This window comes from Coturnix japonica, chromosome 1 (assembly GCF_001577835.2).
Source record: "Coturnix japonica isolate 7356 chromosome 1, Coturnix japonica 2.1, whole genome shotgun sequence".
NCBI lineage: Eukaryota > Metazoa > Chordata > Aves > Galliformes > Phasianidae > Coturnix > Coturnix japonica.
The window spans coordinates 174,339,618-174,366,139 of NC_029516.1; the positions used below are offsets into that span (position 1 = coordinate 174,339,618).

At 58.7% G+C, this 26,522-nt stretch overlaps 2 protein-coding genes across 8 annotated transcripts in view; one reads left to right on the forward strand and one right to left on the reverse strand.

Moving 5' to 3' along the window:
• STIM1 (stromal interaction molecule 1) overlaps nt 1-20,346 on the reverse strand; it is a 41,184-nt gene extending 20,838 nt beyond the window's left edge. For 2 of the 7 annotated variants that reach the window (XM_032442305.1, XM_032442306.1), the window contains exons 1-3: nt 20,092-20,344; nt 8,740-8,873; nt 6,209-6,323 (exon numbers count right to left, since the gene is read on the reverse strand). In XM_032442305.1, the coding sequence (XP_032298196.1) occupies nt 6,209-6,323; nt 8,740-8,873; nt 20,092-20,200 (358 nt within the window). In that variant the 5' untranslated portion in view covers nt 20,201-20,344. Of the gene's footprint in view, nt 1-6,208; nt 6,324-8,739; nt 8,874-15,092; nt 15,205-20,091 lie in introns of those variants that run through there. The other 5 variants (XM_032442302.1, XM_015852570.2, XM_032442304.1 and 2 more) reach the window with 5 other exon arrangements.
• Nucleotides 20,347-21,506: 1,160 nt separating this feature from the next.
• RHOG (ras homolog family member G) lies at nt 21,507-24,582 on the forward strand. The gene is made up of 2 exons (XM_015852578.2): nt 21,507-21,639; nt 23,903-24,582. Exon 2 carries the CDS (start codon nt 23,927-23,929, stop codon nt 24,500-24,502), a length of 576 nt encoding a protein of 191 aa, XP_015708064.1. The 5' UTR covers nt 21,507-21,639; nt 23,903-23,926; the 3' UTR covers nt 24,503-24,582.
• The last annotated feature ends 1,940 nt before the right edge of the window (nt 24,583-26,522 follow it).

The following is a 26,522-nucleotide window of genomic DNA, read 5'->3' on the forward strand; positions in this document are numbered from 1 at the left end:
AAAGAGAGAGATGACATGAAGCAGCATTCCCTTCATGTCTCTCGCATGTCCAGGGTGGGACTCACGACTGGGCTGGGCTGGGTTTTTGGGCCTTAAAACGTGGCATTTTTTTCTGCACAATTATTTCCTGATGTTTCAGTCTCGAACCTCAACAGCAACTCTTTAAATGGAGCAGGGCTGGAGGACCTCCTAGCACTCACACACAACACCCACTGCCCTATTCGTTTTCTCTTCAAGGCAGTCCCCATATTCCGCTGCCCGCACCACCTCTCATTCAGTCTCCACACCACACTAATCTTTATCTCACTTACAGTGGAAGGGTCAAGCAACAGCTTCCATTGGGGTCAGGGGCCACAGCTACAGAGCTGAGCTCACAGACCCCTCAATGTCTTGAATGGGGTGTCTGGGCGTGGGGAATGAGGGTGGTGTGGTGTCCTCACCAGGGATGGGATGAGATGGGTTTGGAATTGGTGATGAGGTTGGGGTGTAAATGGGATGGTTTGGGTTCTTTGGGATTGGGTTGGGATGCGAGAATAAAGATTGATGGGGATGGCGGATGGAATGTTTATTGTCTGGTGGGGGACTTGGGCATCTACAAGTATCTAACAGTTGTTGAGTTCTTTGCAAATCAGCACGCACAACAAGCCAGAGAAAATGCATTTCCCTGCTCAGGAAAAGAAGGGTCTCAACCCTCTTTAATGCGTGCTGCTGCAAGATAACAACCCCTGCTAATGGGCACATGCATAGCCAATAGCTGGACGAAAAGATGGAGCCACTCCTGGCAGACAACCATGACTGCCCTTTCTATGCATCGCTGGGGGTTGTGCCATGGGTTTGTATTGGGCGTGTGACCATGGGTTGTAATTGGGCTTGTGCCCAATGCGGTTGACCCCACTATCCTCGGGGGCAGGGCCATGGGGTGCCATGTGGGGCTGTGCACACTGGACTGTAAACCCCCTGGGCTGTGGCCATGGGGTTGATAATTAGTGGTGCTGTGTCCATGGGTTGTACTGGGGTTTGTGCATGGGTTGTGCGCATGGGTTTGCATTGGGGGCTGTTGACCTGGGTTTGTAATTGGGGGCTGTCATGGTTGTATGTGGGGCTGTGCCATGGTTGTATTGGGGTTGGTTTCTTTTTTGGGTTTGCCATCGGGTTTGTAGTTGGGTGTGCCATGTGGTTGTACTGCGGGTTTGTCGTCCATGGTTGTCATTGGGGTGTGCACCGCGTTGTGAACCTCTCGGGGCCGCCTGTGCACATAGGTCTCCTTGGTATTGGGGTGCATGTGCCATGGTTGTATTTGGGGCTTGTGCCATGGGTTGTATTGGGCGCTGTGCATTGGTTTGTATTCGGGGTCTGTGCAGGTCTAGACAATCTGCGGTACTAGCGCCCACAGCTTGTATCTGGGGCGCTGCACACATGGTTGTACTGACCGGCTGTGCCATACGGAGCTTATTTCATTCCGGGTTCTGCCGCTATTACGCCGTGGTATTGGGTGCTGTGTGCCATGGTTTAGTATTTGGTGGGCTGTGCCGATGGGTTTGTATTGGGCTGATGGCCATTGGCTTGCTATTTGAGTGTTCTGTGCATCGCCGGTTGTATGCGGGGCTCGTGCCATAGTTGTATTTGGCGCGCCACCGTGCATGGGTTCTTGACCTGTGGGCAGTCGCCGATCGGGATACAGGAGAGACGATACAGCACACAGTTTGTCCAACTTGAGCGAGTGTGCCAATGGTTGCCCCCCACCACCTTGATGTTCCCCCCTCCAGCACCCAGCTCTCCTCGCATTCGACCACCGTCCTCGTGCCACGATGAGAGACGAGCAGCCGATCCACACCTGAGCTTTCTGACGCGTCCCGTCCCGCCAATCAATCCACAAGCAGCATCGGACCGCACCGACTGCCCCAACGGGCGACAACCGCCTGGACGTGCGCCAGGAAAAGCGATGCAGGTTCGCGTCTACCTTTTGTGGCCCCCACTGCCACCACGGCACAACCAGAGGACGCCTCCTTTCTGTTTGTCCCCTTCGCCCTTCCTGCAAATTGGAGCCGATCCGGCTTCATGAACCAGCATGTATTATTAGATGCTCTGCCACCTCATGGATCCACAACGCCCCCCCACACACGAAGCTCTCCCGCATGCAGGGATGCCCCTCTCCATATCAAGCACACAAATGGCAATCAACACAGCCTCCGCAGGCTTGCTGCACTCGAGGGCACGGCCAAGGCCGAAGGCCCAGTAGGCCCCCAGCCCAGTTCCCCCCAGATTCATCGCTCTCTAGAGCGGCAGGGCGCTCCAGTGTGGGTCTGGAGCACAGGATGGAGGGGATGCTCGGTGTGCTCTGAGGCGCCAACAGCCTGCGCGCTGGATGGGGAACCCTCTAGAAATTGTCAGCCTGTGGTGTTCGTTGGCTCAGCCTGAATGCACAAACTGCTGCGTATTCCTCCCTTGACAGGTTCCACACCACTACGATGGGCACTCTCAAGACAGCCTCCCCCGACGAGCTGTCCTTCATTCGGCCGACGCACTCAAGCCCCGCTGCTATACCCATTCCATAAAAATAAACACACACTCTCCTCAACCTCAATCACCAGGGCAGAGTAAAGCATTATACATAACAAAATGTCTAAAAACCCTTTCCAGCCAAAACAAGAGAAGCTTTACACAGTTTTGCCTTAACCGACTGCAGGCGGCTGTGGCTGAGCTCTGCTTCGCCATTCCCTGGACTGTGCTGGTTGCTGTGAGGGACCTTGAAAGAAAAGGAAAACAAACACAGCAACTCCAGCCACAAAAAGACTAACCATGCATTCCGAGAGACAATGCACCCAGAAACACAACAGCAGCAACATCAAAAAGTACACGCTCTGGAGCGAAAAGAACCAGAGTAGTGCACCCAGAAAACTCAAAAGGTTGTTTAAACTAAGATAACCAAGAATGCCTAGAAACTTCTCGCTCATCCCCATCCTCCCTAGCTTTGATTCTTTCCTTCCCATTACCTGGTGGCCAATTTCAGCAAGCAGGAGCTGCCATCCATTGACCTCAGATTAAAGCCAAAGAACCCGGTCCCCTCTCGCCTGGGTGAGCTTCTAAATTAGCAAATCTAGTTTGCGCTCTCTTTGCTGCAGCTCAGCAGGCGGCTGTGGTGCGTCTGCACGTGCTCAGCCATGGGCTGCTGGGCACATTTGGTGTGCTTGTCACGCCCCATCGTTTCCAAAGGATACCAAGGGGTGTCCCCAGCACCCTGCCCGATTCCTTCCTTGTCTCTATCTCATGTGGGACATGCAGCTCAGGCCAGCGCTGGGGAGGGACATTCCCCCGCGATGTTAGTTAGCGCTATATCTGACATCTTCGTGAGCAGAGCGTGCAGCGTGCCTGAACTATCCACAGCCAGCGACGCGCTCTGTTGCTCCATGCAGAGGTTTGGGCAGTGATGCACAGTGGCATCGTGCTGCGGTGGGGCTCCATGGCGTTGCACTGTGTGGCTTAATGTGGACCTTCATGAGTCCTTAAGGAAGAGAGAGATGAACCCCGAGATCCCTCCCTCATCCCCACCTGTGCCTGTGCAGTGCTGCTGACACAGCCTGGGATGCTGTTGGCCGTTTTGGCCACCTCTGTTGGCTATCTACTTGCAACTGCATTGGCTCCTACGCTCCTTTCTCAACACCGCCCCAAGCCCTTTAACACTGCAGTGGTGGTTGGCCTCCTGACCAAAGAGCAGCGACCCTCAGCGACTGCTCCTTGTTGCCCCCCAGCAGCATTGTAGCCCATCACCCCGCCCGCTTCCCCCCGAACCCTCCCCAGGGTGCCGCAGCGCTGCAGGTGCAGCGCTGAGCGATCGCTTTGCCCTCTGTGCTCCTGCGTGCAAATATTACCAGGCCAGCCAAGCCTGGCCTCTGCTCTGACATGCCGATGTCCCCAGAGGTCATGCGGCTGTGCTGACCACGGAGGCTGCTGCAGGACCCTGGTGCTCAGCTGTGGGCTGGGAGCAGCCGGGCTGCTGCTGCTCCCCCCACGCGCCGCCCTCCCCCACCCTCGCAGCCCCGCCCCCGCTCTCCCACACACGCACCCCGCCCGGAGCGCCCCCCTCCCCCCCATCTACCTCTCCCCTCTCCCACCCCACTCCCTCCCCGCCGCCACTCCCCCACCCCCCCCCCACCCCCTCTCCCCACACCCCCACACCGCGCACCTCCCCCGCTCCCTCCCGCCCGCGCCCACCCCTCCGCCCGCCCACACCGGCGCGCCCTCTCCCCCACCCCCACCCCCCCCACCACCCCCCCCCCTGCACGACAGCAGGGGTTTGTGCGCTGGATGAGCACCTGTGGGCCTGGCCACCCACCCCCAGCCGTGCTGAGAGCTCTTTCCCCTGAAAACGCCTTTCAGCAAATGGAGGCTGCTGTGCAAAATCACTAGGATGCAAGCAGGCTTGGAGAAGAGCCTCTGAATTCAAATCCAAGCTCCATCGGCTGACTGATAGCACCAATAGGCTGAAGAACCGCTGCCAAGACCCCACTCGCCAACCATGTGCCCCTATCCCATGGCTGCTGGACACCCCAGGTATAGTGACCCCGCCCCCGCGCCCCACCAAAGCAGTCAGTGCAATGCTGCTCTTTGGAGGAGTTAATCTCCCTGGTAGCCAACCTGGCCACCCCCAATAACAGGACTGACTCTCACACTCATCTGGCTGGTTGGGGCTTTCAGCCAGGAATTATATCTTTTGGTGATGCTCGGATGTCAGGAATGGGAATCTGAGCTTGCAAGTGCAACATCCGCCGCGCTTCCTGCTGACATCCCATTGGCCATAGGACTAGCAGGGATGGCAGTGGAACTGGGGATGCTCTTTGGTCCTGTTCTGCTGGCAGGCCGTTAACTGAGGGGCTGCTGCTGTTTCTTTCTTCCTAGTTCTTGAGGAGGACCTGATCTTCACAGCGACCCACGGTCAAGCTAAAGGGCACTTCCACTGGAAAGACAAACTCATGCAGCGTGGAGACTCTCTGGCAAGGCTCTGGAAGACATCTTGAAGTAAAATAAAACACCCAACGAAAACAACCCACCCAATCCAGCACAAGCAAAGCTGCACTATATGGTGCCTGCACTCTGAGTTCTTCAACATGCAGCGTGGCTCTGTGTCCAAGAAGAGCACTGACTTCTGTCCTTGCGCCTTTCTATGTCACTTTTCCAGCTTCCTTTATGGGTTATTTCTGATTTCCTGCTCTCGGTGCAATTTTCCAGCCTTAGTGCAGCCACCTGAGTATAGCAATGGGAGTAAGCAAGGCAGCGAGAGGTGGCAACAGGACATGGGAGGGATTGTCCTCTCTGATCCTGCTGCATGAGGCCCATCTGGCAGTGCTGATCCAGGTCTGGGTCCCGCAGCATAAGAACGACATGGAGCTGTTTGGAGAGGGTGCAGAGGATGCCATCCAAAGATCGCTCAGGAGGGTGCCAAACCACCTCGCCATACAGAAGAACAGGCTGAGGGAGCTTGGGCTTGGTTCACTATGGAGAAAGAAGGCTGGGGGGGACCTCATTGCAGCCTGCCAGGACTGAAGGCCAGCTACAGACATGGAAGGGGAGTCAACACTTTGAGCAGGCAGATAACAGCAGGAAAGGGAAATGGTTTGGAGTATGAAGGGAGGAAAAGATTGAGGTTTGGATTCGAGGGGAAGTTCGTTTATGAGAGAGTGGTGAGTGTCCGGAACAGCTGCCCTCAGAGAGGCGGGCAATGAGGTCACCCCGCAGCCTTCTCTTCTCCATGCTGAACAAGCCCAGCTCCCTCAGCCTGTCTTTGTATGGGAGGTGCTGCAGCCCTCTGAGCATCTTTGTGGCCTCCTCTGCACCCTCTCCAACAGCTCCATGTCTTTCTTATGCTGGGGACCCCAGACCTGGACTCAGCACTGCAGATGGGGCCTCATGAGGGCAGAGCAGAGAGGGACAATCCCCTCCCTGTCCCTGTTGCCACCTCTCTGCTGCTGTTACTCCCATTGCTATACTCAGGTGGCTGCACTAAGAGCTGGAAAATGCACCGAGAGCAGGAAATCCAGAAATACCCCATAAAGGAAGCTGGAAAAGTGACATAGAAAGGGCAGCAAAGCAGAAGTCAGTGCTCTTCTGGGACACAGAGCCACGCTGCCATGTGAAACTCAGAGTGCAGGCACCATATAGTGCAGCTGCTTGTGCTGGTTGGGTTGGGTTGGTTTTGTGGGTGTTTTATTACCTTCAGATGTCTTCCAGGCCTTCCAGAGATCCTCCACGCTGATGAGTTTGTCTTCTCCATGGAAGGTGCTGTGCTTGACCGTGGGGTCGTGGTAATTCAGGTCCTCCCTCAAGAACTAGGAGAAGAAACAGCAGCAGCCCCTCAGTTAACCCTGCCAGCAGCACAGGGACCAAAGAGCATCCCATCCACTGCCCTCCCTGCTATCCCTATGGCCAATGGATGTCACAGGGAGCGCGGCAGGATGCACTGCAGCTCAGATTCCCATTCCTGGGACATCCAGCATCACCCAAAGATAATTCCTGGCTGAAATCCACCACCAGCACAATGAGGTGTGAGAGTCAAGTCGTGTTTGGGGGTGGCCAGGTTGGCTACCAGGGGAATTACTCCTCCAAAGAGCAGCATTGGCACTGACTGCTTTGGGGGGGGGGGGGGTCACTATACCTGGGGTGTCCCAGAGCCATGGGATGGGGGCACAGTGGGGTGGGGGTCTTGGAGGGTTCTTCCAGCCCTATTGGTGCTATCAGTCAGCACGATGGCTTGGATTTGAATTCAGAGCTCTTCTCCAACCTTGCTGATCCTATGATTTGCAAGCAGCCTCCTTTGCTAAAGGGTTTTTCAGGTGAAGAGTCTCAGCACGGCCTGGGTTGCACAGGCCCACAGTGCTCATCCAGCTCCAACCCCCTGCTGTGTGCAGGGTCAGCAACCAGCAGCCCAGGCTGCCCAGAGCCACATCCAGCCTGGCCTTGAATGCCTGCAGGGATGGGGCATCCACAGCCTCCTTGGGCAACCTGCTCACACTGAGCAGCAGCAGCAGCAGCCCAGGCTGCTCCCAGCCCACAGCTGAGCACCGGGTCCTGCAGCAGCTCCGTGTCCCACAGCCCTGACCTATGGGACATGGCAATGTCACAGCAGGGCCAGCTGCTGCCTGGTATATTTAGCACAGGGAGCACAGAGGGAAAGCGATCGCTCAGCGCTCCCTGCAGCGCTGCCACCGGGGGAGGGTTGGGGGGGAAGCAGGGACGGGGATCATGGCTACAATGCTGAGCTGGGGGGGCAACAAGAGCAGTGCTGAGTCCTGCTCTTTGGTCACAGCAACACCATGCAGTGTTAAAGGCTTGGGGCAGAGTGGTTGGAAAGGAGCTGGAGCTGAGCTGCAGTGTGCCCAGGTGGCCAAAAGGCCAACAGCATCCAGGCTGTGTCAGCAGCACTGCAGGCACAGTGGGGTGGGCTGGGGGATCTCAGAGGGTCTCTCCTGCCTTAAGGACTCAATGAGGTGCACATTAACACACAGCACGGCCATGGGACCCCCCAGCAGCACAGATCCACACTGTGCATCACTCCCAACCTCTGCATGGAGCACAGAGCGCTGCTGGCTGTGGGATAGTCAGGCTGCAGCTCTGCTCACAGTGTAAGATATAGGTCTAACATGGGGGGAATCCCTCCCCAGCGCTGCCTGAGCTGCATGTCCACATGGATGAGAACAAGGAAGGATGGGCAGGGTGCTGGGACACCCCTTGGTTCCTTTGGAACGAGGGCTGACAGCACCCAATGTGCCCAGCAGCCCCATCTGAGCACTGCACCACCACAGCTGCCTGCTGGGTGAGCAAAGGGAGCAGAAATAGATTGCTAATTAGAAGCTCACCCACAAGGGACGGTTCTTTGGCTTTAATTGAGGTCATGGATGGCAGCTCCTGCTTGGCTGAAAATTGGCTCCCAGGAAGGAAGGAAGGAATCAAGCAGGGAGGATTGAAGAGCAGGGCAGGATCTGGGCACTTCCCAGTGTGAAAACACACCTGAGTGTGGCTGTCCCTGCACTCTCTGCTTCCCAGAGCTGATGCTCCAGCTCCTGCTGGCATCCCAATGCAGGGCAGGGTTTGCTGGAGGTGCTGCTGCCTCTCAGCCCCAACACAACCCAGCACAGCTCCAGGAATGGAGGCAGAGCTGCAGCCACAGCCGCCGCAGGGGAAGGCAACTGAAAACTTCTCATTTCTTTGGCTGGGAAAGGTTTACATTTGTTTTAATTACTCCGCCCGGTGGAATTGAGGCTGAGGGAATGGATGGATGGGAGCACTGGGCTGAGTGCGTCCCATAAGCACAGCTCTGGGGGGCTGCTGAGCCCATGTGGGGATGTGGACCTGCAGAAGCAGCAGGTTGTGCTTCAGTGAGCCCACAACACCACACTGACATTCTAAAGGGTTCCCCATCAGCCTCACTGTGCCCTCAGAGCACACCAGCATCCCTCCATCCTGTGCTCCCAGCCCACACTGAGCCCCTGCCGTCTATAGAGCCATGAATGGGGAAACTGGGCTCCTACTGGGCTCCCTTGGCCTGCCCTCATCCAACACCTCAGCTGTGTTGATTCCATTTGTTGCCTTAGAGGAGAGCATCCCTCATGGAGGAGCTTCTTTGGGTGCTTACATAGGCAAGCAACCATTTCCTTTCTCTTTCATGAAGCCATCGGCTCCAATTTCAAAGGCCAAGACAACAGAAAGGAGCTTCCCTTTCCTGCAGTGGGCACAAAGGTAACCAACCTCATCGCTTTCCTCCACGTCCACGTTGCCGTTGGCATCGTCGTCCATCTGCTTGTGGATGTTGCGGACGGCCTCAAAGCTCAGCTGCTCGTCCTCATCGTGGCACAGCGGCTTGTCAATGCGGCAGAACTCTGCTGGGAGGGGGGGGAACATCAAGGTGAGGCAACCCATGGCACAACCCCAATACAACCCATGGCACAGCCCCCAATACAACCCATGGCACTGCCCCCAGTACAACCCATGGCACTGCCCCAATACAACCCATGGCACAGCCCCCAATACAACCCATGGCACAACCCCAATACAACCCATGGCACAGCCCCAATACAACCCATGGCACAGCCCCCAATATAACCCATGGCACAGCCCCAATANTACAACCCATGGCACAACCCCAATACAACCCATGGCACAGCCCCAATACAACCCATGGCACAGCCCCCAATATAACCCATGGCACAGCCCCAATACAACCCATGGCACAACCCCAATACAACCCATGGCACAACCCCAGTACAACCCATGGCACAACCCCAGTACAACCCATGGCACAACCCCAATACAACCCATGGCACAACCCCCAATACAACCCATGGCACAGCCCCAATACAACCCATGGCACAGCCCCAATACAACCCATGGCACAGCCCCCAATACAACCCATGGCACAGCCCCCAATACAACCCATGGCACAACCCCAATACAACCCATGGCACAACCCCCAGTACAACCCATGGCACAGCCCCAATACAACCCATGGCACAGCCCCCAATGCAACCCATGGCACAACCCATGGCACAACCCCAGTACAACCCATGGCACAGCCCCAATACAACCCATGGCACAGCCCCAGTACAACCCATGGCACAGCCCCAATACAACCCATGGCACAGCCCCCAATACAACCCATGGCACAGCCCCAATACAACCCATGGCACAGCCCCAATACAACCCATGGCACAACCCCCAGCCATGCATAAAGCATCATGTCTGCCAGAGCCCATCTTTCTCCCCTCATTGCAGTGCCCATTAGCAGGGTGTTTCTGCAGCACACCAATTAAGAGGAGTTACCCTTCTTCCTGAGCAGGAAATGCATTTTTCTGGCTTGTTTTCTCAATTTCAAAGATAACACTGTAGATACTTGTAGATGCCCAAGTCCCCACCAGCAATAACATCCATCCCATCCCCATCCAATCTTATCTCCATCCCCACCCATCCCAACCCAACCCATCCCCATCTTCACCCCAACTCATCCCCATCCCAACCCATCCTCATCCCCATCCCTGGTGAGACACCACACCCTCATTCCCCCAGCCCAGACACCCCATTCAAGACATGGGGGGTCCTGTGAGCTCAGCACTGAGCCCCTGCCCAATGGAAGCTGTGCTGGACTCACTGTAAGCACATACAGACTAAGAGTTTCCAAGCAATGACTGCTTGAGAACAATGGGAGATGAGCCTAAGAGTCTCCAGCCCTGCTCCCATTAGAAGCTGTGAGGTTCAGACTGAAATCCAAGGAAATAAGGCAGAAAAATCCACTTAAGGGCCCAAACCTCAGCCCAGCCCAGTGATGAGTCCCCCCCCTGGACATGGAGAGGACACTGAAGGGAATTTGCTGCTTCATGCTTTGGATGTACAGTGAGCAAAGCAGCACTGATTGCTTACCCTCCATGCACCCTGCCCTGATGCTGCCCAGCCCCAACACCAGGCTGGTGCTGATTGCAGCCCAGGTGCTGCTGACTAATTAATTGCAGCCTGGGTATGAAGAAAGAGGTGCTGATTGTAAGGCTGGAAGGAGCAATGAAGCTCGTGCTGATAAGGATGAGACCCCAGGGGCCACCTCAAGGCACAGCCACCCCCCATCAAGGAACACAGGGCTGGGTGAGCAGCCCTGCCCAAGAGTGATGGGAGATGAAGCAAGACTGCATTCAAAACAGCCTGTGCATATCACAGCCCTCACATCCTACAGGTGGGCACCCCCTGGGGCACTGCAGACACACAGCCATCCCTTCTATGGGGATAGTCAGACCCATTTGGACACCAACCCATTGTAGGAACCTCCTTTAGTAATGAGATCCCTTCCAACTGCTCCAGCAATGTGGGCTGCAATGATTCCTGCAGACACAGACCCCAGTATCCACAGCCCCCACACCAGGAATAACCCCCTCCCCAGCCCCAGAGCTGCCACCACCCCACTGACTCACCCTCCTCTTATCACCTCATCCTCCCTTATCTCCCTGCTGTCACCCCCAGGGCACATCACCCTCCCCACCCCCCAGAAGCCCAGCAGGCACCCAGCTCTATTCTGATGGCTGCCCCACACCAATAGGTGCTTTCAGAATCAATGTGCCTCATTCCAGACCCAGGGAGGAGCAACCCCAACAACAGGACTCCCCCCTAGGACACCCCATTGGGTGCAGTGGGGCAGGAGGTGCCATCAATGAGGGCTGCTGTGGGGCTGGGATCTGATGGAGCTCAATTAGAACAGCTGTGATTTATACAGCCCGCTTCCATCAGCACCCAAACGGCAGCCAAAAAGAAAGTGCATCATATTTGGGGGGGGGAAAGAACTGTTTACATAGTTGTGTTAATACAAACAAGGGCTCCATGCGACCTTCCTGCCTGCCCTGCTTCCCACAGCACCAGGGTTTAGATGCTGAGACGTCAGCGAAGCAGAGCTGGGATGTGAGGAATGGATTTAAAGGGAGACAGGGGAGGTTCAGGTTGGATCTGAGCTCCGTGCTCCGACACAGCCCGACCTGCAGCGCAGGCACCACAACCCTCTGCCAAAGGAGCTCCTGCAGCAATCAAATATTGACTCTTACAACAGATTGCACAAGGCACAAAGGAAGAAAGCAGCCCAGATAAGATGCCAACAAAAAGGCACGATTACATCGTTTGATCTTTGATACACTCAGCGACGCCCTTGGGTGCCTCTGCAAGGAGGGGCACCTGCAATAGGGGGGGAGCACAACAGCACAGGGTCCCAGTGTGCTCCATGGGAGCCCAATGCAGGCAGAGGACACAGCACAGACCCCCCCTTGCATCCCACCTGCTGCAGCTCAGGGGCCAGGATGGGGCTCAGCAGCGCTGTGCTGTCAGTGGGCACCCAGCTGGGCTCCTCTCCTTGGCACAGCTCTGCTCACTGCCTTCAGCCCCTCATTGCTCAGCTCTTACAGCAGCAAAGCTCCATCCCAGCACCTGCAGCCACTGCCATCCCACCCCTCAAGTGCTTCCCATCACCCCCTCCCATGTTTCCATCTCCCATCCCAATGCAGCCCATTGCCTTCACAATCAGTTTCCCAGCTCCAGCAGGGCCCTGGGGGTCTCTGCCATCCCATCCCTCCCCTGCAGCCCACGCAGCTCCCTGCTTGCTTTCAGCCCACGTAAGGTAAGCAGGCTGCTTGAATCCAGCCCTACAAAGCACCGAGCTCCTGCACTGAACCTGCTGCAAAACAGCAACGTCAAAAGGCAAGAGCAAGTTCTAAAGGGTTGAAACGAGCAAAGCTTGAGTTACTGCGTAACACCAAAGCAAATAACCCAACTGCTCCTGCATTCCTTCCCCTCTGCGCTGATGGCAATCGAACCATCGCAGCTCTCCAAACTGGGAGGGCCCTGCAGATTTAAGGAAGTCCTCAGCGCGCTGCAGCGCTGCCTGCGCGTCCTGCAGGACAGGAGTCCTTAATTACATTCAATATCGCAGCGCTCATTATTCGCGGGGCGAGAGATGGGGCGGCCCAGCACCGTGAGCAGCCAGGCTGGCGGGCAGCGAGACCCATAGGGGGGGCTGTGGGTGGGGATGGGGATGGCGCACATCACACCTTGCTTTTGGTCCTTGGGAGCCCCATTTCCAACAGCCCCAGCTCCCCCGTGGGCAGCGATACATCCCATAGAGCAACGCATCCCATGGAGCAACGCATCCCATAGAGCAACGCATCCCATAGAGCAACGCATCCCATAGAGCAACGCACCCCATAGAGCAACCCATCCCATACAGCAACGCATCCCACAGAGCAACGCACCCCATAAGAGCAACGCATCCCATAGAGCAACGCATCCCATAGAGCAACGCATCCCACAGAGCAACGCATCCCATAGAGCAACGCATCCCATAGAGCAACGCATCCCATAGAGCAACGCGTCCCATAGAGCAACGCGTCCCATAGAGCAACGCATCCCAGAGCAACGCATCCCATAGAGCAAACCCATAAGCAACGCGTCCCCATAGAAGGCAACGCGTCGCCATAGAGCAAAGCATCCGCAGAGCAACGCATCCATAGAGCAACGCATCCCATTAGAGCAACCGCAACACATAGAGCCAACGCAAACCAAAGAGCAACGCCACCCATAGAGCAACGGCGTCCCATAGAGCAACGCCTCCCATAGAGCAAGTGCATCCGCATAGAGCACGCTAGTCGCCAGTAGAGCAACGCATCCCAGAAGCAAACGCATCCCAATAGAGCCACGCATCCATAGACAGCAAAGTCGATACCTCATAGAGCAACGCAACCCATAGAGGCCATACCGCGTCCCATAGAAGCAACGCGTTCCCATAGAGCACACGCGTCCCCATAGAGCACGCATCCCAGAGTCAACGCATTCCCATAAGAGCAACGCATGCCATAGAGCAACGCTGTCCCATAGGAGCAACGCAACTCCATAAGAGCAACGCACCCCATAAGAGCAACGGCGTCCCATAGAGCAACGCGTTCCCATAAGACAACGCATCCCATAGAGCAATGCATTCCATAGAGCAACGCAAATCCAGAGCAACGCAGTCCGCCATGAGAGGAACTCATGTCCCATAGAGCAACGCAACCCATAGAGCAACGCAACCATAGAGCCACGCGTCCCATAGAGCAACCGTCCCATAGAGGCAACGCATCCCAGAGCAACGCATACCCATAGAGCAACGCGTCCCTATAGAGCAAACGCGTCGCCATAAGAGCAACGCGTCCAGAGCCAACGCATCCCCAATAGACGCAAGATCCCAATAGAGCAATGCATCCGCAACAGAGCAACGCATCCGCATCAGAGCAAACGCATCCCCATAGAGCAAAGCGCATGCCCATTTTTAGGGCAACCATCGCATAGAGCAACGCATCCCATATAGGGCAACGCATCCATAGCGGCAACGCATTCCCAAGAGCAAACGCATCCCCCCCATAGAGCACCGCCTCCCATAGCGGCAATCGCCATCCCATAGAGCAACGCATCCATAGCGCAAACCGCAATCCCATAAGCGCAAACGCCCCTCCGGCATAGAGCAACGCATCCCATAGAGCAACGCATGCCATAGAGAACGCAAGCCGCCATAGAGCAACGCGTCGCCATAGAGCAACGCGATCCCATAGAGGCCTAACCGCATCCCAAGAGCAACGCATCCCATAGAGCCAACGCAATCCCAATAGAGCAGTACGCAACCCATAGAGGCAACGCAACCCATGAGAAGCAACGCAACCCATAGAGCAACGGCATCTCGCAATAGAGAAAACGCGTCCCCATAGAGCAACGCGTCCCCCCTCGAGCAACGCATCCCAGAAGCAACGCAATCCATAAGAGCAACGCATGCCATAAGAGCAACGCATCCACAGTAGCAAACGCATCCGCATAGAGCAACGCATCCCAATAGAGCAAACGCATCCCAATAGGGCATCACGCATCCCAATAAGCGCAACGCATACCCATAAGCAACGCAATCCCTAGTAGCAACGCATCCCATAGCGCAACGCATGACCGCACAGATGCAACGCATGCCGCATAGAGCAACGCTAATCCATAGAGCAAACGCATTCCCATAGCGCAAACGCCATGCCATAGCGCAACGCAATCCCATAGAGCAACGCATCCCAATAGAGCAACGCGATCCCATAGCCGGCAACGCATCCTAGAGCAACGCATCCCATAGCGCAACGCATCCGCATAGCGCAAGCGCAGTCCATAGAGCAGTGCATGCCCATAGAGCAGTGCAATCCGCATCCCACAGAGCAACGCATCCCATAGAGCAACGCATCCCACAGAGCAACGCATCCCACAGAGCAACGCATCCCATAGCGCAATGCATCCCATAGAGCGACGCATCCCATAGAGCGACGCATCCCATAGAGCGACGCATCCCATAGAGCAGTGCATCCCATAGAGCAACGCATCCCACAGAGCAACGCATCCCACGGAGCAACGCATCCCACGGAGCAGTGCATCCCATAGAGCAACGCATCCCACAGAGCAACGCATCCCACAGAGCAACGCATCCCACAGAGCAACGCATCCCATGGAGCAACGCATCCCATAGAGCAACGCATCCCATCCATCCAATGTGGTTTCCAAGCTATGACCGAAGGCAGCATCCCCACCCTGCATCCCACACTGCATGGAAACCAAATGTCCTCATGGAAGCGACCCCAGAGCAGCGTTTGCTCCGTGCCATGGACACACCACCATGGTTATCCAAGCGCCGTTAGGAACACGAGGTGTGTCCCCTCTGGCTCCCACCAATAAAACCGAGCGAGAGGGCGTTCCTGAAATACTTTCAGCATGAGGAGACTGGGATCACTCAGTGTGATTCACGCTGCTCAGGTCTGGGCTGCTGCATTACAACGTTCCCTCCTGTTTATGGGCTCCCCTTTAAGTACCGCCAGGTCTCCCTGCAGCAATAGGCTCAACAAGCCCGGTCTGCCCCCATAGAGGGCTGCTCCAGCCCTATGATCATCCATGGACCCTCTGAGCATCCCCTTGTCGTCCTGTGGATCCAATCCCACATCCTTGGGGGGGCCCAGGACACAGGGCTCCATATGGGGCCCCATGAGGGCAGAGAGAGGGGGGACAGTCCCTTCTTCCCTGCCCAATGCAGCCCAGGGGTAACTGCAATGCAAATCCAACCATCGCTTGTACAAAGTGAAAGCAACGCTGCTGAGAGCCAGGAAACCACAGAGTGCGGCTCAGTGAGTCACCAGTGCCTGAGAAATTGCACCATGCCCAAGAAAGCTGAGAAGAAACCAAACCTGAGCCACCACAACCCTAATGCCAAGGTACAGAATCCTCCTTGCATCACTGCATTGCATGAAGGGGGGACCTCCAGCCCTGAGTGACACTGTGAGCAATGTGTGCCATCACCCCCCTCCCATAGAGCACCCATTGAGAAGCACTATTGCAGCCCGGCATCCAGCAGGATGGACTGCAGAGTAATGTGGGCACGGTGGCTGTTTGGGATCAAAGGAGACGGATGGGATGCTTCAAAGCACCGATGGGAGCCCAGCACTGAGCTGTGCCAGCAGCTCTGCCTGCACGGAGCGTGACGGCAGCTCAGCACACACAGCTCACATGGGAGGCTCCGAGCAACCTGCACTGAGTGCTGGGCTCTACATATAAAGGGGGAATGGCTTTAAAGTGAGACAGGGCAGGTTCAGGTTGGATCTGAGGAGGGAGTTTTACACCCAGAGGGTGGTGACGCACTGGAACAGGTTGCCCAAGGAGGCTGTGGATGCCCCATCCCTGCAGGCATTCAAGGCCAGGCTGGATGTGGCTCTGGGCAGCCTGGGCTGCTGGTTGGTGACCCTGCACACAGCAGGGGGTTGGAGCTGGATGAGCACTGTGGGCCTTTTCTCTGCAGCCAGAGCAGCTCCTGGGTTGTAGATGTGAGATGCAACACTAGAAGGAAGTGGTTAAACCAGCCCTCCATAGAAAGCATCTCTTCCTCGTACCTTATCTCTCTCTTCTTTACAGAGAAGAGAAGAACCTGTGGGCAAACAGAGCAGCTCCAGCGTGGAGCTCTGGGCATGCAATGAGCCACAAACCATTGTGGTGGTCCCTCGGGTGCTGGGCTGCTGCATCCCCCCATCAGAAACAGGGAACGTCCCTTTACAGCATAATTCATTGCAGGAAGCATCACCAGCCCCACATCGCCATATAGGGGCATCTGCTCCCCATTTTAACCTTATTTATCCCTCATGTCTTACAGGGATTCACCAGTTCTGAAAGCTCTGGGGTGAGGAAGGAGCAGAGACAGCAGCCCACGTCCTTTGGGGGGGCAACTCTGCTGCCTGCAGGGGATGCAGGAGCTCATGGAGGGGCAGCCTGGGCTGCAAAGAACCACAATGATCATGTAGTTCCAATCCCCTGCTGTGTGCAGGGTCACCAACCAGCAGCCCAGGCTGCCCAGAGCCACATCCAGCCTGGCCTTGAATGCCTGCAGGGATGGGGAGCACCTCTGGTTCCCATAGACCACACAGGGCTGAGCTCCCCTCCCTGTCTCAGCTCCTTCCAGGGCGCAGCAGAACACAAAGCGAAGCCCAGCATTAACCACAATGGTGAGGCTGCAAATCAATCTCCGTGTCCATAGGTGAGGGCTGTGCCTGCTGGAGAAAGGAGCTCTTTGTTTTTTCCCTGCCAACCAAAGCGACGCGGCAGCGCCGTGCTGACGGCAGCTGAATGCGGGTGATCGGGGCGAGCAGGGACGGGATATTGGAATCAATGAACCATAGGATGGTTTGGGATGGAAGGGACCCCAAGGATCATGAAGATCCAACCCACCACCACATACAGGGCCACCAACCTCCACATTGATACCAGCCCAGGCTGCCCAGGGCCCCATTGAACCCGGCCTTCAACACCTCCATGTGTTCAATTGGTTCCAATTGAGCTGCTGACACCTCAGCCAGCTCCCATAGGAGAGGCAGCTTCTCCTTCTCCATCCATCCATCATTTCTAAGCACCAAAGACACAAAGTGCTGCCCAAAGCCCAATGGCACAAAGCCACCCGGCTGGCACCAACCTGCCCCCAACGCAGCTGAGCAAACAGGCTCCTGCAGGGCCCTGCTGAGCTGCACGTCCCATTACAGCCATAGGACATGGAGCAGGATGAGAACCACAGCACCTTCAGTGCAAGGGGCAGAGCTACTTGTGCTCCTGGTACCCCCCCATAGCCCCCCATACAGGTACATCTGCTATGGGTGCCCCCAGCACAGAGACACAGCCCTGCTCCCCAACATGGGGGTCCACAGCTGGAGTTGCCCCCATTGTACCCTCAGCTTGGGCACAGATGCTCCTCCAAAGCACCGAGGGGCTGACGAGAGATGAATTAAGTGCTGCGTGTAAGAGCCCCCTTTGCAACAGTTGATTAGCAGCAGCAGGAATCAAATTCAAGTGCCCATTAGCTCCTGTTTAGAGCCAGACCACTTAATTTATTTGTAAGCTAATCACTGCCAGCTCCCAATAACAGCACATGTTGCAGGCTGCGTTCCATGGTGCTCTATGGGGCACAGAGGTGGGATAGGGGGGGATGGCTGTAAGCTGAAGGAAAGGGGGCTGGGTGGGATATAGGGGGATGCCCTTCACCCCATAGCACTGACTGGGGCTGTGGGCCCCATCCATGGAGTAGCCTGAGGCTGTGGGTGGGCAATGGGACCCTGAGCTGAGGGCACACACCTATGGTGGGTGGGGGTGGGGGGGGTCCTAACCCAACAACTCAGCAGCTCAGTGATCAATGGGATCCCAGCTCCCATTCCCATCCCATCCAATCTTACAACTACCTGATATCTGATATGGGGGGGGGGGGGGGTGTTAGCAGATGATCTTGGAGCCATTCTATCACTATCACCTCACCCACCCCCACCCCATCGTGCCCACATCCCTCAGTGCCATATCCCACAGCTCTGGGGCACCCCCAGGGGCAGTGACCCCCCCCCAAATGCTGTCAGTCCTTTGGGGAATGGATCCCCCCAATCCCCAACCTGACCCCACCCAACCTGGGGGCAGAGCCCACCCCCCCCCTAAATACATTCCCCTCCTGACCCCCAATTCAGGTTTCTCCCACCTCTGGTTCGTCTGAAGGAAAAACACAACAACTTCTTCTGCTTAGTCACAGATTAATTATGTGCTGGCAGCCTTACAGATCTAAACACAGGCAATGCTGAGCAGCCTTAATCCCGTGCTATTTCCCCCTTCCTGCAGTGGCTGCAGCTCCGGCACAGCTCAGCTGTGGGACATTCCTGACGTTCCCCCCCTTCTCTCTCTGTGTGTTCCCGTGCACTAAGAGCTGCAGAAAATGGGAAGGAATGAATTAATCCGAGCTCACAACGTTGATGTTTGGGGATATAGAAGGACTCAGCTCCTGCTTGGGAGCACGGTGGGTGCTGGGCCCACATCCCTCATCCAGTGGGGGGTATTTGGGGTTAGGACTCACCGTGTCCTTTTCCTAAGTGGAAAAAGTAGGTTGCTTAAAAATAGGCCTGGAAGCCAAGCCAACGCAGGCACCCTACGCTATGTCCGAAGAATAAACAAGCAAGGAGGATTTGTGTACAAAACCCACAGCCGGGCTAATGTAATGTAATGTAAGAAGCCTCTAACGACTTCCTTGTGCTCCTCCAGTGCTTCCATACCTGCATCACCCTGAGGGGGAATGGATTTAAAGCCAGACAGGGGAGGTTTAGGTTGGATCTTAGGGGGGGGTTTGACACCCAGAGGGTGGTGACGCACTGGCACAGGTTGCCCAAGGAGGCTGTGGATGCCCCATCCCTGCAGGCATTCAAGGCCAGGCTGGATGTGGCTCTGGGCATCCTGGGCTGCTGGTTGCTGACCCTGCACATAATAAAGGGGTTGTGATGGATGAGCAGCGCCTTGTGCCCACGTTACACGTGGAGCGGCCGGTGCCGATGGTGGCATCGCGGTGCCGCTTTGGAGCCGGTCCCGCTCAGTTCAGAGGCAGCAGCTGAAGCTGAAGCTGAAGCCGCCTCCAAAAATAGCCGGCCCGGAGCATTCCGAGCAGCCACGAACCCGTAACGCAGCGCAATCACTTTCCCGGCCGGTTCGTGGGGCTCCAGCCCCGAACTCGGGACGGAACCGAACCGACCCTCGGACCGACACACGGACCGACCCAACCCCCTTTTCTCCCCCCCCCCCCCCCCACCCAGCACCGCGATCTGGGCCGGCTCCGGGCAGCGCCCCGTGCGGGAGCGGCTCAGCCCGTTCCGCCGTCCCCTCTGCGGCCGCTCCGCCCCCCGCTGACCCCGGACCCCCCCGGAGCCGCCGCTCCCGGCCGCCCCCAACCAACCAACGGCCGTTCCCGTCTCGGTTCTCCCGGTTCGGTTCTCGGGCCGGTTCCGCTCTGACCCCTTCGCCCGTCCGGGCCCCGCAACGCTCCGGTACCGCCCGGTACCGGCACAGAGCGCTCCCAACCCGGCCCGGGGAACTTCCTACGGGCCGAACCGACGGCACCGGGCCGGGCTCAACCCCCCACGGCCCGACAGAGCTCAGAACCCCCCCCCGAACCTCCGTGTGTCCCGAACCCCATCCCAAAGCCCGGGATCCCCCCCCTCGTCCATCCCGAACCCCCCCCCCCCCCCGTTCGGGCCGTACCTGCGATGGCGGTATCGTCCAGGTGGGATCCCGGCGGCCTTTCGGGCCGGGCCGGCTGCAATAGGAACCCGCACAGCACCCACAGCGCCGCCGCCGCCCGCAGCTCCATGTCCCGAATCGTTCAGCTCCACAACCGCATCGAGGCCTCCGCGATCTGGAGTCGGACCGGACCGGGATCCGAACCGGGATCCGAACCGACGGCCAACGCGCTGCCGGCTGGGGGCGGGGCCACGGCAAGACACGCCCCCTCCGCTCAAGCCACGCCCACTACGGTCAAACCACGCCCCCTCCGTTCGAGCCACGCTCAGCCAATCGGAGAGCTGGAATATGGCCACGCCCCCTCCCATAGGCCACGCCCCTCCCGCCCGCCTCCGCTGCGCCGCAGCGCCACCTGCTGGACGGAGGGTGAACTGCAAGCTGAGCGCGTGGCCACAGGGAGACACACGAGGAAGCTAAGGAGGAAGGGATGCGTGCAGAGCTTGGATGGGTGACTAGGATGTGGAGTCGGGCAAGGGGAGCCCCGGGGCGATATAGGATGGGAGGGGAAGGATGGAGATAGGATGGGAATGGGATGGGGCTGGGGATGGGGATGGACGTGGGGTGGGATGGGGATGAGGTGGGATGGGGATGGGATGGATATGGGGTGATATGGGATGGGAGACAAAGATTGGGATGGGATAAGGATGGGAATAGGGTGGGAATGGGGTGTGGGGGGGATGGGGATGGATATGGGGTGATATGGGATGGGAGACAAAGATCGGGATGGGAATGAAGATGGGCAGCGTGATGGAAATGGGATGAGGATGAGGATGGGAATAGGGTGGGCTTTTGGAGACAAGAACTGGGCCTGGAAATGGAGATAGGGACAATGGGGTGAGATGGGAATGGGATCCGGGGTAGGGAATGGCAGTGGGGATAAGGATGGATGGGGGTGGGATGGGGATGGAGATTAGGATGAGGATGGGAAGGGTTGGGGATGGGATGAGATGAGGGTGGAGGGAGGACTGGGATGAAATAAGATGAGGATTGAGATGGGGTGAGGATGGGATGAGGATTAGGATGGGGATGGGGGTGATGGAGATGGGATGAGAGGGACGGGGATGGTGACTGCGATGGGTCAAAGGAGGAACTGGGGTGGGGATGAGGGTGGGACAGGGACCGGGATGGGGGCAGCAATGGGGGGCAGCCCCCAAAGGGCCCCATTGTGCAGCTCCTGGGGTCGCCCATCCCTCCTATGGGGTGGGGGCTCAGTGGGGTTTGGGGGCGACGCCTCGAGGGGGGGATTGATTCCCCCCCCCCCCCCCAACAGGGGAAGTTCCCCCGCGTTCCCACGCTCCCCCCCCTCCCTAAACCCTCCACTTCCCCCACGCCCCCCCCCCCCCCACGCCCTATGACACCCCCCCACTCCGGGCCGAGGCAGGAAGGAAGCGGCGGGGGCGGGCCGGGCTCGGCGGGAGGAACGATCGGGGTCGGGAGGGACCGAACGGAGCGGAGACGAGAGGAGAGAAGCGGAGGAGCCCCCCATTGTGCCCCACATTATGGGACGGGGTGAGCCAGGGGGGAGCGGGGTGGGCTGTGAGGGCGGGGTCTGATGGGGGGGAGCCGGGAGGGGGGCGTCCATCGGTCCCGGTGCCCCCCGTGTGGGTCTGGGATGCCGGGGATGGGGGGTCAGCACTGAGTTGTACCCATAGCTCATATTGGGGGAGCTGAGGGCGCTGTGCTGCTGCCCCGGAGCTCGGTTGGGGGGATGTTCCATCCTCTTCCTCGCACGCAGGGAGGGCTGGTGCACTGTGCGAGGTCCTGCTGCCCCACGGGCCGAACTGAGGGGCTGGAAGACCCCCGTGTGTCCTGAAGGGCTGAGCCCATCTCCATCCCCATCCGTCCACCTCCATCATCTCCAGCCCCATCTCCGGACTTGTCCCCATTTCCATCACCTCCACTCTCATCCCCATTTTCAGACCTCCATCTCCACCATCCCCATCTCATCCCATTCCCATCCCATCCCCAACTTCATCTCATCCCCATCCTCATCTCATTTCATCCCCATCTCATCCCCATCCCCATCTCATCCCATTCCCATCCCATCTTATCCCCATCCCATCCCCATCTCATCCCCATCCCATCCCCATCACACTCCACACCTCCATCCTCCATCCCCATCTCCACACCCCCACCTCCATCTAGACATCCTCCTCCATTCCCAGACCCCATTACCTCCATCCCCATCTCCATCCCTGTGGATTCTGATCACGGCCACATCCCCCACCACTGTCCCCTACGCTGCGTCTCCAATGTGCCCCCGGTGCATGTATGGAGCTAAGTGTGCCAATGGGGCTGTGTGTGCCCATGGGGCTGTGTGTGCCAATGGGGCCGTGTGTGCCAATGGGGCTGTGTGTGCCAATGGGGCTGTGTGTGCCTATGGGGCCGTGTGTGGCTATGGGGCTGTGTGTGGCTATGGGGCCGTGTGTGCCAATGGGGCTGTGTGTGCCTATGGGGCCGTGTGTACCTATGGGGCTGTGTGTGCCTATGGGGCTGTGTGTGCCTATGGGGCACAGGGTCCGGTCGGACCCTCATCCCCACGGCTGGGAATCCCGCATCTCCCGTCTCAGCGCATCGTGGGGCTCCTCCGTTCCGTGGACAGCGTGGACGGAGCCCCGCCGGGTTCGCACCGCCCGTGGGTCCCGTCGGTGCCACGGAGAGCCCCATGTGGGAGGGGGGGATGCCCCGTGTGAGCGGCCGGGGTTGGTTTTGCTTCCCGTTTTCTGCTCGGCCCCACAGCTGCGCCGTCTCCCCCCGCCCCGGTGATGCGGTGGGGGATGAATCACCCCGAGCCCCGCGCCCGCACCCAGCGCAGCGCGAAGGGACCGCGGCTCTTCCTCTTCCTCTTCCTCCTCCGCTTCCCCTCCTCCTGCGGGGCCGGGGAGGGGCGGCCCCGTGGGGCTGAGGTCGGGCTGTGGGGCACGGCTTTGCCTCGGGGTCCCGCACGGATGGTCCTCCCGAAGCCCCCACCCCATCGCCTCCGCTTTGGGTTGGCCGGGGTGTGGGCCGATGGGGGGCGATGGGGACCGCAGGGGGGGGGGGGGGGGAGGGAGGGGGGGGGGGGGGGGGCGGTGGGATGTTGCCCCCCCTGCCCTGCTATGGGGCTCCTCGCAGCCCTGATCGCATTGAGGGCAGAAGGGGTTAAGGAGCGTTGGGGGCTGGGAGGGCAGCGGGGGTGGCCGGAGCCCTCGTGGGAGAACAGAGCAGCGCTGTGCGGGGCGGGGATGGGGGCGAGGACTGTGCACTCGATGCCACCCATGGGTGACCCTGTGCCACTATGAGGCGCTGCCATGGGGAGGATGAACCCAACGGACCCACAAACGCTCACTCCTCACCCTGCGCCCACCCCGGGGGTCTCACAGCTCCATGGGGACACCCCGGGGGTCTCACAGCTCCATGGGGACCCTCCCTTTGGGCAATGCCCCGGTGCCACCCGTCCCTATGGCATTGATCCCCATCTCCATCTCATCCCACCCCCATCCCCATCTCATCTCCATCTCATCTCATTTCATCCCCATCTCATCCCATTCCCATCTCATCCCCATCCCATCTCATCCCCATCTCATCCCATTCCCATCTCATTGCTATGAGATGGCATTGATGTGCTCATGGCCACGAGCGTTTCCACTTCCCCACAGCACTGACTCAGCCACTGCCCGTCCTGGGCTGGGGACAGGGATGGGGATGGCACATGGACACAGCACAGCCCCAAGCTCCCACCCCATCACTGTGGTATCTCTGAGCCCCCCACTGACCCCATGTCCCCCCACAGGCCGCTGACGCCGTCAGCGCCGCGATGCAGAGCATCAAATGCGTGGTGGTGGGCGACGGCGCCGTGGGGAAGACGAGCCTGGTCGTCAGCTACACCACCAACGGGTACCCCAACGAGTACATCCCCACCGCCTTCGACAACTACAGCGCTCAGAACACGGTGGACGGGCGGACTATAAACCTCAACCTGTGGGACACGGCCGGTCAGGAGGACTACGACCGCCTGCGCCCACTCTCCTACCCCCAGACCAACGTCTTCATCATCTGCTTCTCCATCGCCAGCCCTCCGTCCTACGAGAACGTCAAGCACAAGTGGTACCCCGAGGTGTGCCACCACTGCCCCAGCGTGCCCGTGCTGCTGGTGGGCACCAAGAAGGACCTGCGCTCCAACCCCGACACCATGCGCCGCCTGAAGGAGCAGAACCAGGCGCCCATCAGCACCCAGCAGGGCCTCAGCCTGTGCAGGCAGATCCGAGCTGTCAAGTACTTGGAGTGCTCGGCGCTGCAGCAGGAGGGCATTAAGGAGGTGTTCACCGAGGCGGTGCGAGCCGTGCTCAACCCTGCGCCCGCCAAAGCCAAGCGGCCCTGTGTGCTGCTGTAGGGCACAGCGGGGCTGCAGTGCCCGTATGGACACCACCATGGCTACATACCCTCCTCTGGGATCACACCCCCCAACTCTGGGCACCCTGGGCTGTGCTCAGCCCCACACGGCCCTGCCCGGCCCCACGCCGCCCCAGCCCCAACACACCTGGTTCTGAGAATCCCCGGCTCCGGGCACCCCCAGCTTTGAGCATCCTCTGCTGAGCACCCCCAGCTCTGAGCAGCCCCATCCAAACATCCCCGGTGCTGAGCACCCCCAGCCCGGAGCATCACCCCTATTCTGAGCACCCCCAGCTCTGAATATCACCATGCAGCAGCTCCGAGCATCCCCGATGCTGAGCACCCCCAGCTCTGTGCACCCCCGAGCTCTCTGCCTCCCATGGAGTGCAGCGTGGCCCCAAGCTGTGAGCTTCAGTGCTACAGAGCCCAACTGCACTACCTGCCTGCTGGCCTGGGGCCAGCTGGGTTCCCTCCTGTTCCCTTCATCCTCATCCCCATTCCCATTCTCATCCTCATCCTCATCCCCATCTCCATCCCCATCCTCAGCCCTATTCCATCCCCATCCCATCCCATCCCATCCCATCCCATCCCATCCCATCCCATCCCATCTCCATCTCCATCCCCATCTCCATCCCCATCTCCATCCCCATCTCCATCCTCATCCCTATCCCATCCCCATTCCCATCCCTATCCCATCCTCATCCCTATCCCATCCCATCCCATCCCATCCCATCCCTTCCCATCCCAGCCCATCCCATCTCCATCCCCATCTTCATCCCCACCCCCATCCCCATCCCCATCCTCACACCCATCTCATCACCATCTCATCCCCATCCCATCCCATCTCCATCCCCATCCCCACCCCCATCCCATCCTCACACCCATCTCATCCTCATCCTAATCCCCATCTCCATTCCCATCCCATCCTCATCCTCATCCTCATCCTCATCCCCATCTCCATCCCCATCCCATCCTCATCCCCATCCCCATCCCGTCCCCATCCTTATCCTCAGCCCCATCCCATCCCATCCCACCCCCCCTTATCTGTCATCATTCACTTTTTGGGTGACACCTCTCCAGCTCTGGCACAGAGCAACAACCTCCTGAGATAGGGCTGCCCCATGGAGCCGACCCCCCTGGCCCCTGCCTGAGCACCCCCTGCCCCTTGGGGACCCACTGCTCCCACCGCTGTGCCCCATGCCCTGTGGGGACCCCCAGCCCCTTGGGGACCCACCACCACCCCTGAAGTACTGCAGAGTGGTTTGTCCCACAGGACCCCCATGGCATCAGGCTCCCCTCACCCAGCTCCCTCCAAGCTGCTTTCAATAAAGCCCCCCCCGGCCCTACGCCTCCTGTGCTCTGCTGTCTGCCCCCATCCCCTGAGCTGCTGCTGGGGCACGAGAGCCAGTCCTGTGCCCTGGGGTTCCTGCGATGGGGGGGGGGGTGGGTACCCAACTGGCACTGCACCCCTGGGTGACACCAGGCTGCTCTGTGGGGACATGGGGGGGGGGAGAGTGGGGGACATTACAAGGATTGGGAGCATGGAGATGAGCACAGGGATGGGCACGGGGATACGGCATGGCATGGGGATAATATGGGGATGGGGACACTGTGGGGATGACCACTGGGGTCTGCAGGAAGAGGGTCCCCTCCCCACAAGTCCCTGGTCACCACAGCTCACACTCTGCCCCTCCTGGCAGCCCCACGGCAGCCCCAGGATGTGGGGCACAGGGGATGCGGGCACTGCAGCCCCCCATGGGTCGGGGTCAGCAGCACACAGGGGCCCCTTGTGCGGCCCCACAGCCGGACGCAGCCCCACACAAACGGCCTTTGTTCCCCACAACCGCCAGCGGGGGGGTCCCAAGGGGTGGTGTGGGCGGTGGTGGCACACGAGGCAGCGCTGCCCTGTCCCCATCCCGTCCCCATCCCATCCCCATCCCATCCCCATCCCGTGGTGGTGCCCAGGGCGCACAGCCATGACGCAGCGCTCCGGCACCCGGAGGGGACGGGTGGAAGGGGGG